Below are 17,440 nucleotides of genomic sequence, written 5' to 3'. Positions count from 1 at the left end.
CTGTATTAACAATTATCCATGAGATATGCATGTTGAAAGTTGAAAGCAATTGCTGAAACTTAATCTTCCTTTGTGTTGCTTCGATGCCTTTACTTTGAATTTATTGCTTTATGAGTTAACTCTTATGCAAGACTTTTGATGCTTGTCTTGAAAGTACTATTCATGAAAAGTTTTGCTATATGTTATCTATTTGTTATAGCAACTATAGATCATTGCCTTGAGTCACTGCATTCATCTCATATGCTTCATAATAGTATGATCAAGATTATGTAAGTAGCATGTCACTACAGAAATTATTCTTTTTATCGTTTACCTACTCGAGGGCGAGCAGGAACTAAGCTTGGGGATGCTGATACGTCTCCAACGTACCTATAATTTCGATGTTCCATGCTTGTTTTATGACAATACTTACATGTTTTGCTCGCACTTTATAATGTTTTTATGCGTTTTCCGGAACTAACCTATTAACAAGATGCCGAAGTGCCAGTTCCTGTTTTCTGTTGTTTTTGGTTTCAGAAAGGCTGTTCGGGCAATATTCTCGGAATCGGACGAAATCAACGCCCAGAACCTTATTTTTCCCGGAAGCTTCCAGAGAGTCAGAGAGGGACCAATAGGGAGCCCTGGGGGCCCCACACGTGGTGGCGGCGCGGCCCAGGGGGGCGCGCCCCCCTAGTGTGTGGGACCCCCGTGGCCCCTCCGACTCCGCCTCTTCGCCTATTTAAGCCGTCCTGACCTAAATCTTCGATACGAATTGACGAAACTCCAGAAAGACTCCAGGGGCGCCGCCGCCATCGCAAAACTCCGTTTCGGGGGACAGAAGTCTTTGTTCCGGCACCCTGCCGGGACGGGGAAGTGCCCCCGGAAGCCATCTCCATCAACGCCACTGCCTCCATCATGCTCCGTGAGTAGTTCCCCCATGGACTACGGGTTCTAGCTGTAGCTAGTTGGTATTCTCTCCCCATGTACTTCAATACAATGATCTCATGAGCTGCCTTACATGATTGAGATTCATCTGATGTAATCGGTGTTGTGTTTGTTGGGATCCGATGGATTGTTACATTATGATTAGTCTATCTATAAAGTTTGTGAAGTTATTGTTGCTGCAATCTTGTTGTGTTTAATGCTTGTCACTAGGGCCCGAGTGGCATGATCTTAGATTTAAGCTCTATACTTATTGCTTAGATTGTATCTACAAGTTGTTTGCACATGTCTATGTTCGGAACCCGAGGCCCCGTAGTGACAAGCAATCGGGATAACTGGAGGGGAAGGCGTAGGTATGAGGATCACATGTTTTCACCAAGTGTTAATGCTTTGCTCCGGTGCTCTATTAAAAGGAGTACCTTAATTTCCAAGTAGATTCCCTAGAGGCCCGGCTGCCACCGTGCTGGTAGGACAAAAGATGTTGTACAAGTTTCTCATTGCGAGCACGTATGACTATATATGGAAAACATGCCTACATGATGAATAATCTTGATGTTCTGTCTTAATGCTATTTCAATCCTATCAATTGCCCAATCGTAATTTGTTCACCCAACACTTGTTATTGGAGAGTTACCACTAGTGAAGATAGCTGAGAACCCCGGTCCATCTCTCATCATCATATACTCGTTCTATATGTCATTGGAAGTAGTATCAACTATTTTCTGGTGCCATTGCTCTCATATTACTGCTACTGCTGCTGTGTTACATTTACTATTGCTCTCATATTACTGCTGCTTTCACATCACCCTCGTTACTAGTGCTTTTCCAGTGCAGCTGAATTGACAACTCAGTTGTTAAGGCTTATAAGTATTCTTTACCTCCCCTTGTGTCGAATCAATAAATTTGGGTTTTACTTCCCTCGAAGACTGTTGCGATCCCCTATACTTGTGGGTTATCAAGCATCTCCTTTCTTGTCACTTCTTGGGCTTCAGGATCTGCGGCATCGTCCGGAGTTATTGGCTTGTTGAGGATTTCCGAGTGTGCGATGGCACCCCGGCCTGCCAGTTCGACGAGCTCCTCCGCGGATAGGTACTCCTGGCTCCCGGAGACGAGTCCTTCTATGGAATCCGGCATGATGCGTCGGCGAGGGCACGTGGGCGGAGTCTCCGAGGTGGACGGTCCTAGGAGCCCGATGTCAGTCGGAGTTTCTTCGTCCTCAGCGTCCTGCTCCAGCCCAACTATGGTCGCTAAGACCTCCTTAGGCAGAGCGGATTCCGCTTTGGCTGCCTCCTCATCTTCCAATTCCTTCAGAGCTTTGTTGTATTCCTCAGTGTTCATGGTTGAAACATCGTCTGAGGTTGGGCTAAGATTGCCCAAGATTGATTCCTCTTTTTTCTCCGGCATCTTCTTGTTGATCTGGGGCTTCGCTGTCTCCGGCAACCTCTTGCTGATTCGGGGCGTGATGACCCACAAGTATAGGGGATCGCAACAGTCTTCGAGGGAAGTAAAACCCAAATTTATTGATTCGACACAAGGGGAGGTAAAGAATACTTATAAGCCTTAACAACTGAGTTGTCAATTCAGCTGCACTCGGAAAAGCACTAGCAACGGGGGTGATGTGAAAGTAGCGATAATATGGGAGCAATAGTAAAAGTAACACGAGCAAGTGAATAGTAATATGAGAGCAATGGCACCAGAAGATAGTTGATACTACTTCCAATGACATGTAGAACAAGTATATGATGATGAAATATGGACCGGGGTTCCCAGCTATCTACACTAGTGGTAACTCTCCAATAACAAGTGTTGGGTGAACAAATTACGATCGGGCAATTGATAGGATTGAAATAGCATTAAGACAGAATATCAAGATCATTAATCATGTAGGCATGTTTTCCAATAATAGTCGTACGTGCTCGCAATGAGAAACTTGCACAACATCTTTTGTCCTACCAGCCGGTGGCAGCCGGGCCTCAAGGGAAACTACTCGGATATTAAGATACTCCTTTTAATAGAGTACCGGAGCAAAGCATTAACACTCCGTGAAAACATGTGTCCCTCACATCACCGCCATCCCCTCCGGTTGTCCCGATTTCCGTCACTTCGGGGCCTTTGGTTCCGGACGGTGACATGTGCATACAACTTGTAGATACAATCTAAGCAATAATATAAAGCTCAAATCTAAGATCATGCCACTCGGGCCCTAGTGACAAGCATTAAGCATAACAAGATTGCAGCAACAATAACTTCATAAACTTTGTAGATAGACAATCATAATGTAACAATCCATCGGATCCCGACAAACACAACACCGATTACATCAGATGAATCTCAATCATGTAAGGCAGCTCATGAGATCATTGTATTTAAGTACATGGGGGAGAGAATACCACCTAGCTACAGCTAGAACCCGTAGTCCATGGGGGAACTACTCACGGAGCATGATGGAGGCGATGGCGTTGATGGAGATGGCTTCCGGGGCACTTCCCCGTCCCGGCAGGGTGCCGGGACAGAGACTTCTGTCCCCCGAATTGGAGTTTCGCGATGGTGGCGGCGCCCCTGGAGTCTTTCTGGAGTTTCGTCAAGAGTTACGGTGTTTTTAGGTCGAAAGGGGTTTTATAGGCGAAGAGGCGGCGCAGGGGGGCACCGGGGCGCCACACCACAGGCCGGCGCGGGCCCAGGCCAGGCCGCGCCGCCCTATGGTGTGGTGGCCCTCTGGCCCCTCTCCGACTCTTCTTCGGTGTTCTGGATGCTTCCGGGAAAAATAGGAGGTTTGGTCTTCGTTTCGTCGAATTCCGAGAATATTGCCCGAACAGCCTTTCTGGAACAAAAAACAGCAGAAAACAGGAACTGGCTCTTCGGCATCTTGTTAATAGGTTAGTTCCAGAAAATGCATGAAATCATCATAAAGTGCAAGCAAAACATGTAAGTATTGTCATAAAACAAGCATGGAACGACAGAAATTATGGATACGTCGGGGACGTATCAGGGCGTCGCTGTCTTTGATCGCTTCAACCTGCATGGGTCCAGCTCCTTCCTGAGGAGGGGCGGTCCCTGCGGTATGGGCGAGGAAGTGCACGAAGTGGCACCTTTGCTTCGCTAACACCTGGGAGACCCAACCGGATCTGCATTGGTCGTCCACCGTAGTTTCTTGCTCAGGGGCGGATTGGGTGGGCTTTGAAATTTCCAGATCTAAGGCGGAATCTTCCTTAGGAAGCTCCTGCATCTCAGATCGGATTTTCGCGATTGCGTCCTGCTCAGCGGCGGTCGCGTCAGCGTTACTTACCAGGACGTTTCCGTCGGAATCGACGGTCTCGCCGATGAAGATGTGAATGCCGCCAATTGGGGCGATGGAGAGCTTGACGGGGTCGGTCCTAGCCGGAATCCAGCACTCGTCTTGGGGGACGATCGGAAAGTTTCTGGCGTAAAGAACATGCCCCAGAGTGATGGATTCGTCTTAGCTTCTCATGGCGGAACCCTCCCGGTTCCGGCCTCCAGATGCCGCAGGCCCCACGGTGGGCGCCAACTGTCGTTGTCTATTCGACGGTACCTCGGAGGAGGGATCCTCATGAGGGGAGAAGAAGTAGGGGCCATAGGGCGGAGAGTCCTCGGGACGGTGGTACTCGATTTACCCAGCTTCGGAACACCTGCTCGAAGACAGGGCCTACTGCTTGTCTGGAATTATCTGGGCGCTTTCGCGTTGTTACAATGAGTTGTGGTTGTGCCTCTAAGGCTCCCAGGATCCGGCTTATAAAGGCGCACGGATCTAGGATTTACATGGAGAGTCCTAGCCGGAATACAAGTTTCCTAACTACGGTCAATATCTTGCCGTGAACGTCAAGGATCCGCCTTCCTCCAACGCCGTACTGGATCCGGATACTTCATGGGCCTTCACGGATCCGGCCTCCTTCGTAGGTCGGTTGAGATCCGGCTCCTTGCTCCTTGGATGGACTTCATCCATCATGATCTACAGCAACTGGGCCGCCCGATGGGCCACATGCCACATCACCACCTGTGGGCCACCCGGGCTTGCTGGATCTAGGCCATGCCATTGATATACCCATAAAGTATACCCACAACACCTCCGCTGGAACCTCATCGCCAGTGATGACAACACGATCAATAGGAGTCGGACTTGGCATGAGGTCCTCATTAACTGCAGAGTCAAGGAAAGCAATGAAGTAAGTCTCCAGGAGACCGGTACCACACACAAACACAAACGGTCTAGGCATCTTCAGCGCAGGGCAACATGCTGTAGGGTGGGCTTGCTTGTCATATATATAATAGTAATGTTTAACTTTGCAATCTTTAGCCGCATGAGAACTAACAGAGCACTTCCAACACCAAGTTCCTTTCTTCGGTCTACCTCCAACCTTGGAAGCCCCTGCCCCCTCTCCCAAAACAGGTACGGACAGCTGACCCTGAGGCTGAACCAGCATAGGCACCCCGGTCATCTAAAGATCGGACTACAAGGGCACCGCAACTGTTGAAACTGAGGCTGAGACTGGAACTGAGGCTGCTGAGGGTTGCTCAACGAAACATAAGGGAACTGATACATTTGGGTCTGACTCTGCATCTGCAACATTTGTCCCTACGACACCATCCCCTGCTGCTGGCTAGACTAAGCATACCCCTGAAATCCATGACCATGCGACGACCCTCCCTGAACTCCGGGAGCTGGGGCAGCCTTCTTCTTCTTCGGCCTTGGGGCTGGGCCAGTTGCATCATACCCCTACTGATGAACCTGGAGCTGTTGGCCAGCACCAACCTCCTGCTACAAAGGCGGTGGACGGAAGGGGGCACAAGGATTGGCTGAACCCTGAAAACCTCTACCTTGTCCGTAGGCGTACGGAGGTGGGTGCGGACGTGGCGCTTGAGCCGGCACGTTGAACTGCACGAAAGGAGGCCTGACCGGCGCCATCGCCCCCCACTCCCTGAGCCCCGGCCAGACCGGGAACAAAGCCGGGCGGAGGAGGCTGCCCGTGGGGGACCTGCTGCCCGGCCATCACAGCCGTGGGATGCGCTGCGACCTCGGCGAAGGAGGGGCTCCACACCGGCCTCCACCCGCGGTGAAGAAGCTGCGAAGACAACGACCTTGACGAAGAGTATCCCGATGGCGACATTGACGACGACGACAGCCTTGGCGACAGGAGAAAACTTGCAGAAGGAAGAGGCGGTGAACCTGACCCCGCGCGAGGAGGGGCAGACGCTGACGAGAAAGAAGCGGGGGTTGGCGAGGGAGACGACGGCGACGATGATGCAGTGGAGGGTATCGAAGAAGCGGTCGAGGGTGAGGCGGCGTTTGTGGAGATCGAAACAGAGACGATCCGCTGATCGGATTTCCTCCAGAAGAACCACATGACCGGGCCCAAGGCAGCCCACGAGAATTCTCTCTCGGGCCCACCACCATGAAGCGTCGATCTCGCCTGCATCGACGTAGGCTTCGCTTGACGTAGCAACAGCCGAACGACCGGAGGCTCCACATGTACCGCCTTCCTCCGCCCCGGCGACCTCGAAGCCGTCGCCAAAAAATGTCCTAGCACCACCGGTGGGGATTTCCTCCACGGCGGACAAGGACCTCGCCAAGAACCCACCCAGAGCGGACGGTGAACATCCACGTCACGGGCCACAACCGGCTTTCCCTTCCCCGCAACGACACCGGCCGCATTCCTTGCCGGCGTAGCGCGCTCCGACGACAACCCTCCTTCCCTACACAAAGAAAGTAAACAAGACGCACCTGCGTCCGACGGCGGCAAGGTGTGTTCCCAGAACCTACACGCCGAGGTTGGGAAGCCAATCTCCGACCAGAACGCCGCAACTACCTCCTCGTAAGATTGTGACTCCCTCTGCGCTACAGGAGAAAGAAGGGGCCTTCCCTCGTGACGCGGCAGGGACGGTGGCCAGGGAGTTTATCACGCGCGGCGGCGGCCCTCCCGCCTCCCGCATGGATGGACGGGGATGGTGGCCAGAGCCTGTGCTGCGGCCTCCCCGCCTCCCATCGGCGGCACGCCGGTGGTGGCGGACAGCGCCATTCCCTCCCCCTCTCGCCGGTGAGGGGCGATGATCTTGGGCTTCTCCTGCGGTACGAGGTCGCCCGGGGCAGCAGCCTTGGGTTCGACGGTGGAGGCGGCCTTCTTCTTCGCCGGAGGAGGTCGGCTGGTAGCTAGGGTGGCGGATCACGAGATCCCTCTACCCCGGTGATGAAGATCTAGTCGACGACGAGCTAGCGGCGAAGGGGCTACCGGTGAACACCGAGCCTTGACTTCGTTCTTGGCGGATGATGGCAGTGACTATTGGCGTCGTTCCCCTACGAAGGCATCATCTTTGCTGGCCTCTCCGTTTGCTCTCGCCGAGTTGGGGACTCGCGGATATCGGTGAAAACCGTGTTAAGATTGGCGGGCGATGGCGGCGTTAAGCGTCGCTTCCTTCTTGAAGGCATCATCGTCGCAGTCCGCGGGAACTCACTCGTGCTGCTCTGGGGAAACCCTAGATCCAGCTAGGATCGGACGATGACGGCGCTTCCTGCGTCGTGCTAACTCTTGGGGCATCGTTTTTGGAGCAGCGGCTGGATGGAGGTGGTTTTTGGTGGAGTGGTGTTCATCTACCACGTTGTCGTCGATGATTCTCAGTGGCGTGGAGCTGCGGGGTATCGAAGATGGGCGAGGATTGCTGGACGCGGGCAGGATGGTGGAGCTCTTTGGTGTTATGGTGACATCGACGGCAGGCCTAGCACGGTCAATACGTTGATCTCGCTTCGAGATGGGTTCGAGATAGATGGCGGTTGCGAACTCTGCGACATGTGCAATGGCACACCCTCAGGGTTTTGCTTTTTGGATGATGTGCGTTGGTGTACCGTCAGGGAGTATGCCCTTGTTCATGGTCCCCCTTCATCGTAGGTATAACGAGTTGTCGCTAGGAAGGAGGCTTCGAGATTGATCTTTGTAATCCTCTTATAAGGCATTGCGAATAATTTAATAAAGAAAAAAGTTGTGTGCATACTTTGAATATAGAGGCTGGGGTTGATCGGAAATAATTACCGCCTCGAATGGAACATCCGAGTCACATGGTTCATCGGACGAGGAATCGGTCGCATCCTCCAGTAGTACCTCGAATGTATTCAGATTCCTGGCAGGAGACCGGCGATCGCAGCCTAGCAGCTAACCCGGGGCCAGTGTCTTGCGGCGGCGCCGCCCAGCCGCCGGTTCCACCGCGGCCGCGGCCTCCGCACTCGGATCGCCCTCAACGGTCATGAGCGACAACTCAAAATGGCATCAGGGCATGTAGCCTTATCTGGCTAAAATGGCTTCCAAGCAATCGCCGCAGTTTCTTATCTTCCATGTACCTTCCTCTCAGCGTCCTGTAACCGAAGTGACAATGTCGCAATCTGTCTCTCAATTTGTTTTTCATGTCGTAATCATTTTCCTCAATAAACTGAAATATGTATAGGGAAAAAAAGAAGATAACATCAGGACAGCGTGCGGTCCAAACCAACAATGACGTCAATCTTCTCCCTATTTATGCACAATGTACCAGTTCCAGCAGTTGCATCTGTGTAATCATTAGTACAATGATCGGCCGTAGGCCCCTGGTAGCTCTATTAGCGGTGTTGACGCTCCTTCTCCGGCAAGCAGCTGCGACGGCGGCGGCCGCGAGTGGCTATGCCGCGGACCGCATCGACCGTCTGCCGGGACAGCCGGCGGTGGACTTCGACATGTATTCCGGGTACATCACGGTGGAGCACAGCGCCGGACGGTCTCTATTCTACCTGCTGCAGGAAGCGCCCGAGGAATCCCAGCCGGCGCCGCTGGTGCTCTGGCTCAACGGTGGGCCCGGCTGCTCCTCCATAGCCTACGGCGCCTCCGAGGAGCTTGGTGCATTTCGCGTCAGGCCGCATGGCGCGGGGCTGTTTTTGAACGACTACCGGTGGAACAAAGGTAAGAGTGCCTAACTTGCTTGATCCACGGGTTTATGCTTTGTTGCCTGTCATGCTTCTTGCGTTGGATAATAAAGTGTGAACTTGCAGTGGCGAACATCCTGTTCTTGGACTCGCCGGCCGGCGTCGGGTTCTCGTACACCAACACCACCTCCGACCTCTACACCTCCGGCGATAACAGAACAGGCAGCTTATCCAAATGTTTACTTACCTTGTAATTGCATGATACTCTGCTCTATGGCATCAAAAGGTTTTTAACCGGGACATGATTTTTTTGTAGCTCATGACTCCTACACTTTTCTATTGAAATGGTTCGAGAAGTTCCCACATTACAAGTACCGCGATTTCTACATTGCTGGCGAGAGCTATGCAGGCATAAATTCTTCCCACCTTGGCTAATTAATCTACTCAATTTCCTGTTAATAATTTGGTAACCCAAAACTTCAGGGCACTATGTCCCGGAGTTATCCCAGCTCGTCCACCGGAATAACAAAGGCATCGAGAAACCCACTATCAACTTCAAAGGTTTCATGGTACGGCTAGATTTGCCAATCCTTGCGCCGTGATCGTTGCAACCTGAAACCTAATTTATTATACAGGTTGGGAATGGTCTGATCGACAACTACCACGACTACCGTGGCACGTTCCAGTTCTGGTGGAACCACGGGCTGGTCTCCGACGATACCTACCACCTCCTCAACCGCTCCTGCCTCCACGACTCCTTCATCCACCCATCGCCGGCGTGCGACGCCGCGCTCAACATCTCAACGGAAGAGCAGGGCAACATCGACTTGTACAGCATCTACACGCCCACCTGCAATGTGACGGCGACCAACTCGTCGGCGAGCCGACGGCGGCCGAGGGGACACTACGTGAGTATCAATTTTCCAGCGTTGTTATTATTCGGTAAAGAAAGCCTACTTTTCGAAGCTGATATTCCCTACTTGGTTGCTGTTGCATGCTTATGCAGCCATGGATGACCGGATCGTATGACCCGTGCACGGAACGATACTCCACGACGTACTACAACCGGCCGGACGTGCAGAGGGCCCTCCACGCAAACGTCACCGGCGCTATAAACTACACATGGGCGACCTGCAGGTCCGTGCTCCTTCGCTTTCCACTAATATAAAACTTTTCAGATATTTTAAAATAGATTAGACATAAATTAAAATGAGTGAATCTTCAAATTAAAATGTGCATACATTTACGAAAAGTTCTAAAAAAACATGCATTTGTGAATGGAGGGAGTACTATAATTGTAAAAACTTACACTTTAGTGTTTACATAGCACAAAAAGGACGGCGCTCTACGGTAAATGTCCATCGTTTTAGCTTCACATATTATGTAAATGAATTGCAGTGACACCATCAATAGCAACTGGCGTGATGCTCCGAGCTCCATGCTTCCTATTTATAAAGAGCTTATTGAAGCTGGTCTAAGGATATGGGTCTTCAGGTAAGTTTATTCCTTTTTGGAAATAAAATTATTTTATTAAATGCATCATCATTTCTTAACTTATTCAGAACACCAACGCCACGAAGCTACTACGATAATCTCTTAGGAATGTCTTACTGCAGTAATTTAGAAGGAATATATTGGCTGCTATCAGATAGAATATACAATGTTTGTTGAGAAAACGCAAAAGCGTTTATTCTGGATGTATTTTTAAATTCTCCCTGATAACATCACATGCTAAGATAACAGTAGTCTGATCATACCCATATTGATTCATACATGATGCATCTCAATGGTTAGATTTAATGTTTTTCAGTTGCTAACATTTTCTTATACAAAATTCCTAATAGAAGTACATGCTAAGATAACAGTACTCTTGTCCACTCTGCTGTTCATTATGCAAGCTGCTGCCAGGAACTCATGAGACATCAGCAAGCAGTTCATATTTGTTAACCAGAAGTACTGCAGATAATGCAGATAATTCATTGCTTTGACTGGATAAAATCATTGAGAAGTCGCTGTTTCGAGTTAACAATTAGATATGAATAATCTGTTTATATGCATAATATTCCTCTGTTGACCGCCTGTCAGCCTAATAGCAACGGGCTATAACTGGACAATGGGATGTCTCTTTTCCTCATATAATTGTTTTCCTTAGCTGCTATCAAGGTTGCTGTTGGGATGGTGACATGCAAGAAAATATCCATGGGTAGAGATTTATATGTAAAAAAGTTATTGCTATTCCTTGAGTGTTCTCATTTGGAACACAAGGGCGCAGATCGTTGGTGTGTTGATCTATCAGCTCCGGCATGCCTTAAAACTCAGTTACCGTGTCCGAACATCTACATAATGTTTGTTATGTTTATTTATTTTCAGTGGAGACACAGACGCAGTAGTCCCCTTGACAGCAACAAGATACTCCATCAACGCTTTGGGTCTTCCAACTACTATTAGTTGGCACCCTTGGTATGACGTCCAAGAGGTCAGTGTCATTCCACTCTATATATATATATATATATATATATATATATATATATATATATATATATATATAGAATCATTTGAGATGCTTTGATGGCCAGGGAGATACACTAGATCAATTCGAGCAATATAGTGGGTTCTCTAAAGTCATCAAATTAATTCACATCATTTAAATTATTATGATATTTGAATTAATAATTAGTTGTAAGATTTAATGATATATTATTAATTACGAAACATGTAGTTTTCTTTTGACATGTTCATGTCTATAGAGATTATGCGTAGTTTGTCTAGAGTTTAAACGCATGCATGAAGTCTTTTTGGTTGGGCATATAGCTGAGTCGGTTAAGAAAAACCTTTTAGGCGTGAAGTCCAGCAAGTGATTAAACGAATTGCCAAGTCCATTTAGAAATTAGCTTAGACATGCTAGCTAGCCATGTCCGTTCTAGAAGAAAAATCGTACACATCTGTTTTTCATTTTTGCAATCAAAAAACGTAGACATACCCTAGCTGAGTCTGTTCGGGAAAAAAACGTAAACTAGCTAGCTAACTCGGTAGGAATAGCAGACTCTGTATGCCAAAATTTAAAAATCTACACAAGCATCGCAATGATTTAGTAGCATAAGAAACTATAAATGACAAATACATAGTTGAGTGAATGCCTGAGTATAAAAAAATAATTAAAAGACATCTATATGTCAAATTTGGAAGCAAAACATAAAAGTAGATATGAAATGGTAAAAAAAAAGCTTTACATAAACATTCTCCTAAGGCTGCAATGTAATAATTTTAGAATCTAGCGTGCAAACATTTATTATGTTTAGTTTAAGCATCTTAATTATAGATCTCAAAATTATTATTTTTTAAGCAAGATAATATCACATCAATGTGGGAGAGCACCGTAACCCTAGCCTTGCTTTGGCTTTTACCTATTTTATCCTCCAACATAGTATGAGCGGTGGAAATATCTCTCTCTATATTGTCTACTTATATAGTTCTGTAAATAAACCCTATTTGATTTGTATTAATATATGGCGGATTCTCTAAATGACACTATACATTTCACTTTGGATGTTTGCATTGAGAGGCTTGGCATTGTATTGTCATGAATGTCAATATCCCAAGATATCAATATTGAGACTGAATGCCAATATTTATGTTTGGATGTTTAGTTATTTAGAACCTAAACTTCATATTGAGGTTGAATGCCAAATCCTGTTTGGATGGTCGAAGCGATGAAATGCAATATTGCAACATTCCTCAGTTTTCTGTGAGCCAAAAAATGGACACATATGAATCAATATTCCTCAATACTATACAGTGGCGGAGCGTGACCAAAAGTAAAGAGGGGGCAAAATTCAACTCTTGGTCTAAAATTTTGCTAATTTCAAAGCTATTCAGGCAGCCAATGATTTCCATGCTTGAAAATACACTTAATAAATACTCATGCCCGTTCCAATGAATAAAACATATAAATTTAGTTAAAAGTTGACATCCCCAGAATTTGATCAATGTTATAAAAAAAACTAATTTGACCATTAGTTTGATCAATAAAAATGAAATATATGTCACAAAAATATATCATGGAAAACCTTTTTTGGATACGAATCTAATGGCATATATTTTTTATACATATAATTTATATTATGTTCACTAAATTAATGGTCAAAATTTGTCTTAAACCGATCGGAAGGGAGTAGTACATTCACTGTAAAACATATTTTATTTTACAATATGTTTGTTTCATTTTGTAGATATTTATATTTGGTCTAACTTTATAAGTTTTAACTTTTGACTAAATTTATAAAGGTTATTCATTGAAACGAGTGTAGTATCATAATTACATAGGAATTGATATATCGTGGAAGAGAGCAAACGAAAGAAAAAATGCCGCTGATGGCTCTGTAGATACTATACAAAATGTTCACATCGCTCATGGCTCTGTAGATGCAAATAACTAAAATTGTTATATACGCACTCTATTCCAGTCAACCTATGGGCAGTTCCGTCTGAACAAATGCATCTTAGCAGCAACAATTAGCAGCAACAAGAGGTATGGGAGGACGCAGGCAGCAGGCTCGTGGGGTCAACCACCACGAATAGCTCGGGCAGGCGACAACCGGATAGAGATCAGATGACATGCAAATGTCACCGTGTGACATGCGGCCTAAATTAAAATTTAAACATAGCGAAAAAAATTTAAAAAAATCATGCATGTTCACAGCACATATTAAGATAACCCCTAAAAATTTCAGATCAAAATTCGAAACACACATCGAGAAATAAAAAAGAGAAATCTGTCATGAATAGTTCCCGAATTCAAATCTGAGTTTCTCTGTAGACTATTCACATCTGAGTTTCTCTTTTTTGTTTCTCGATGTATGTTTCGAATTTTGATCTGAAATTTTAAGAGGTCATCTTAATATGTTCTGTGAACATGCATGATTTTTTTTAAATTTTTTCGCAATGTTTAAATTTGGATTTAGGCCGCATGTCACACGGTGACATGCAAAGGGTGCATGTCACCTGATCTCTATCCGCGACAACCAGGGGCGCACGGGGTGCTGCAGTCAGCGGGCGGAGGTCGGGGATCTGGCTAGGGCCAACTGCTAGAGATCGTGGATCCGGTGGCACACGGTGTGCTCCTGGAGACCGGCGAACCGGCCGAGGAGCGGCCACACCGGCGTTGGGCGCAGCTTCAGCGGCAAGATCGACCGTCGACGGGCCGTACCTGTCCACGAAGAAATTGGGGGCGGCAGGGATGGACGGGATGAGCGGGGGGGGGGGGGGGAAGAGAGAGCCAGAGATTACGTGGGAGGCGGCGGTGTGCCGCCTTGCCTGAGCTGGAGGAGGAGGGTGCGGGAGTGTACATCCACTCTCCCATTCGGACGCAATCTCCCTCCAGTTCTCCCTATTCATATCCTACCGAGAGAGGCGGGGGTGGGCAGGGAGCTCGCGGGCGACCGGGTACGGACGCGGGGGTTGAGAGGGAGCTCGCCGTTAACTGGGGAGCAACCCCTACATGGAACTAACTCGCCCGGGATTAGGGTGATCCCCACTCCATCACCCTAATCCCTTCCAAGATCTTTTCTTTTGGAAAAACGGTTCGGGAATTGGTCCACGGGTGGTGAGACGATTTTATTTTCCCCCGTGGAATGGCCGGGTTCGGGCGGGTTTGGGCTGGGTTGGAATCCTCACGGGGTGTAACCGAACGCACGAATTTAGCTGGACGTGGATTAATCCCTGTCCGGGCCGATCCACGAGAGTTGACCGGGATTAGGACATGATCCCCCCGGGGGAGGGGCTAACCGAACGAGCCCTAACCGGGAACAGGCACGGGGGTTGGCAGGGAAACCGGGAACGGGCGCGGGGATTGCAAGGAACTCGCCGGTGTCCGGGTACAGACGCGAGGATGGGGATCGACCTGAAGCGGTGGTAGGAGCAGTGTCGATGCGTTTGTGCGGGCCTAGCTTGACTTCCGCACGAGCGTTTTCTTTCCGGACTACCGAAACATTATTTCACTTTGCGGTGGCAATTTTTGTAGTTTCAACTGATAACCAGGGGTAATTCAAAACCGAACGTTACTTCCTTTATTAGTACGTATAGGTATAGATTGACTTATCTATTATTATACAATTATAATTAGCATACGACCGGGAAAAAAAATATGTACTATAAATTTGTATAAAACATTTCTAACCATACAATACGATATCCACGAAACCATAACTTTATTTCTCAGAAACTCTCAGCCACTAAAGATGGTGCCGCTAGTTTGTATAATTACCTTGTTATATCGGTAAATTTCACGTGGCCAGATGGACATTGCACTCTGCATGCGACATGCCACGCGAATTTCGGGACATTAATTTTTGTTAACTACTATATCTCACGAGCATAGTATTTTTTTTTTTTTGCGAAATCATGAGCATAATTAACCAATGCTTGTGTGATGCATTTTTTTGATCAGGTCGGCGGTTGGAGCCAGGTATACGAGGGCCTCACGTTGGTGACTGTCCGAGGCGCGGGTCATGAGGTTCCCCTGCACCGCCCGCGGCAAGCTCTAGTAATGTTTCAGCAGTTCCTGCAGGGCAAGCCCATGCCAGGACACAACACAAATGGAACTTTGTCTTAACAACAATAAGACGAAAATCATACTTTAATCTGGATTCGAAAGCAATCATCAATAAAGTAATATGTGTGGCTCAAATAGTTTTACAGTACATCTCCATCTGATCTGGTTTATTGGGCGCCTTAAATTTTTGTGTGCTTGGGATGTGTGCTAGCAGTGCCAAAAAAAGTTAAGTTGTCGCGACATGTGCGGGAACAAAATCATTATTCACAAGTATTAATTGATGCAAAGACTGTGCACACACATCTAAGAGCAATTCCAATAGTATAGCCAACTGTTGGCTATAACAAGATGTTATATCATTTGTAGTCATCATATAGCTAACATGTACAATAGTTGGCTATAAGAATGTAGTACTTTACTAATATATGGCCCACCTTTCACTCTCACAAGGTGTCTAGGAGCGCGTGCAAGAGCTGGCTATTGCATAGTAGCCCACCTCCCTTCTCTCTCCTTTTCTCTCTCCTCCAACTCATCTAAAATATATTATTTAATGTCTTATAGTCAGCTGACTGGACTCTATTGTACTTGCTCTAAGGTGAAATTTTCGTGTGCTGTCATCGTCGTGAAAATTCTGTGGAGGACCATGACATAGTTGTACCCAACAATGAGGAGCGAGACGGCCTAGGGCAAGGCGTCCTTGTTTTACGTGTTTTTTAAGTTCATCAAGAATTAATTTAAATAGATAAACATTGTTTGTATGAAATTAGTATCATTGAAAAGTTCTTTTCAGTACGAATCTAATGATAATAATTACATATAATACAATCAAGATTTTGTTGCTTAATTTTTATGATCAAATTTCTTCTTGACATACGCGTGTGTCTTATTCTTTGAAACGGAGATAGTAATGGCCTAGAGAAAGTGTTGGGGGCCGTAATTTTATGTCCTATGGTGAACAATGGCCGAGATAAAATATGTTCGTAACTATATACTCCCTCTGTTCCATTCTATAGTGCCTATAGTTTTTTGGCATGAAAATTAGCGCAAGAGTATTTTTTACACAGTATGTATCTTTTATATAATCATCATTCAATATATGTCTTTGGCGAAATCTAATTTATGTTTACTTATATTGGCCAAGTTATTTTGTCTTGAATATTCATGGACACTATACATAGAGATTGCAAGTGCGTATTTAAAAGTTTTTTTCGAAAGATGTGTAGTTCCAAACAGAGAAAATAGATGAGTGAACAAGGAAGAAAGATGAAGAGGTTATCTCTGCCACGACAGATAAAATAGAAGAAAATTATGTCGGGGCAGTGTTCTCTCTGCCTCGGCAGAGATTTTCTCTGTTTTGTCTGCCGTTGTAGGACTTATGTTCTTAATATTTAGGGTAACATAAATACAAATATAATTAAACAATAGCATATGACCGCATAACAAACCATAGAAGACATAGTATTGAGAATTTAAGATCACGAAGCTTACAATAATCTCGGCGATGGCGTCTGAGGAGACTTGGCGCACACCGGTGCGGAAGCCACGGAGATGGCTGGTCCTACCGCCGATCCGCCCAGTGCTGTCGCCGGTGGTGTCTTCCCCGCGCTCAGGATCTCGCTTCGACCCCCTGGAAGATTCTTCAGATGTGGACGAGGAGATCTCGGTGGCGAAGGAGGTGGCCTGGAGAGGTTTGGAGGACGAGCCGCGGGCGCTACCGCTCGAGCGCGACGGTGGTCAAGGCAGCGCGGCGCTCCTAGCGGATTTCTGGACCGAGATCGGCTTCCCTACCGAGGAATCCAGGTCATGGGAGCGACATTCGGGGCACGCTTCGTTGGCGGAGCCGGGAGTGCCAAGGGCGAGATCAGAGTCTCCGCCGCGGAAGGAGAGGCCGAAGGTTCAAGGTAGGACGTTGTCGACCTTGCCGCCGGGGCTGAGGTTGCCCAGACCTCTGCTACGCATGAAGGCGTGGAAGGGACCTCTCCAGTCCAAGCGGGATCACGCCGCCGGCGATACTAGCTGATTTCTTCCTGAAGGCCAAGGAGGGAGAAGGTGTTCGGGGCATTCTTCGTACG

General features: G+C 47.4%; 1 protein-coding gene across 1 annotated transcript; it reads left to right on the top strand.

Moving 5' to 3' along the window:
- The first annotated feature begins 8,484 nt into the window (after positions 1 to 8,484).
- On the top strand, positions 8,485 to 15,511 carry LOC124649433 (serine carboxypeptidase 2-like). Its single transcript, XM_047189074.1, has 9 exons — positions 8,485 to 8,855; positions 8,945 to 9,040; positions 9,135 to 9,227; positions 9,302 to 9,387; positions 9,454 to 9,726; positions 9,825 to 9,955; positions 10,217 to 10,312; positions 11,189 to 11,294; positions 15,264 to 15,511. Exons 1-9 carry the CDS (start codon positions 8,489 to 8,491, stop codon positions 15,426 to 15,428), a joined length of 1,413 nt encoding a protein of 470 aa, XP_047045030.1. The 5' UTR covers positions 8,485 to 8,488; the 3' UTR covers positions 15,429 to 15,511.
- The last annotated feature ends 1,929 nt before the right edge of the window (positions 15,512 to 17,440 follow it).

Source organism: Lolium rigidum, chromosome 4 (assembly GCF_022539505.1).
Source record: "Lolium rigidum isolate FL_2022 chromosome 4, APGP_CSIRO_Lrig_0.1, whole genome shotgun sequence".
NCBI lineage: Eukaryota > Viridiplantae > Streptophyta > Magnoliopsida > Poales > Poaceae > Lolium > Lolium rigidum.
Note: the sequence above shows the minus strand (reverse complement) of the source record. Positions and strands in the feature narration are given on the sequence as shown.

Bases quoted from the DNA above. Each gene is read 5' to 3' on its own strand.
- LOC124649433 (XM_047189074.1), top strand. From the start codon at position 8,489: ATGATCGGCCGTAGGCCCCTGGTAGCTCTATTAGCGGTGTTGACGCTC. The intron at 9,041-9,134 runs GCAGCTTATCCA...ATTTTTTTGTAG, and splicing joins CTCCGGCGATAACAGAACAG to CTCATGACTCCTACACTTTT. The intron at 10,313-11,188 runs GTAAGTTTATTC...ATTTATTTTCAG, and splicing joins CTAAGGATATGGGTCTTCAG to TGGAGACACAGACGCAGTAG.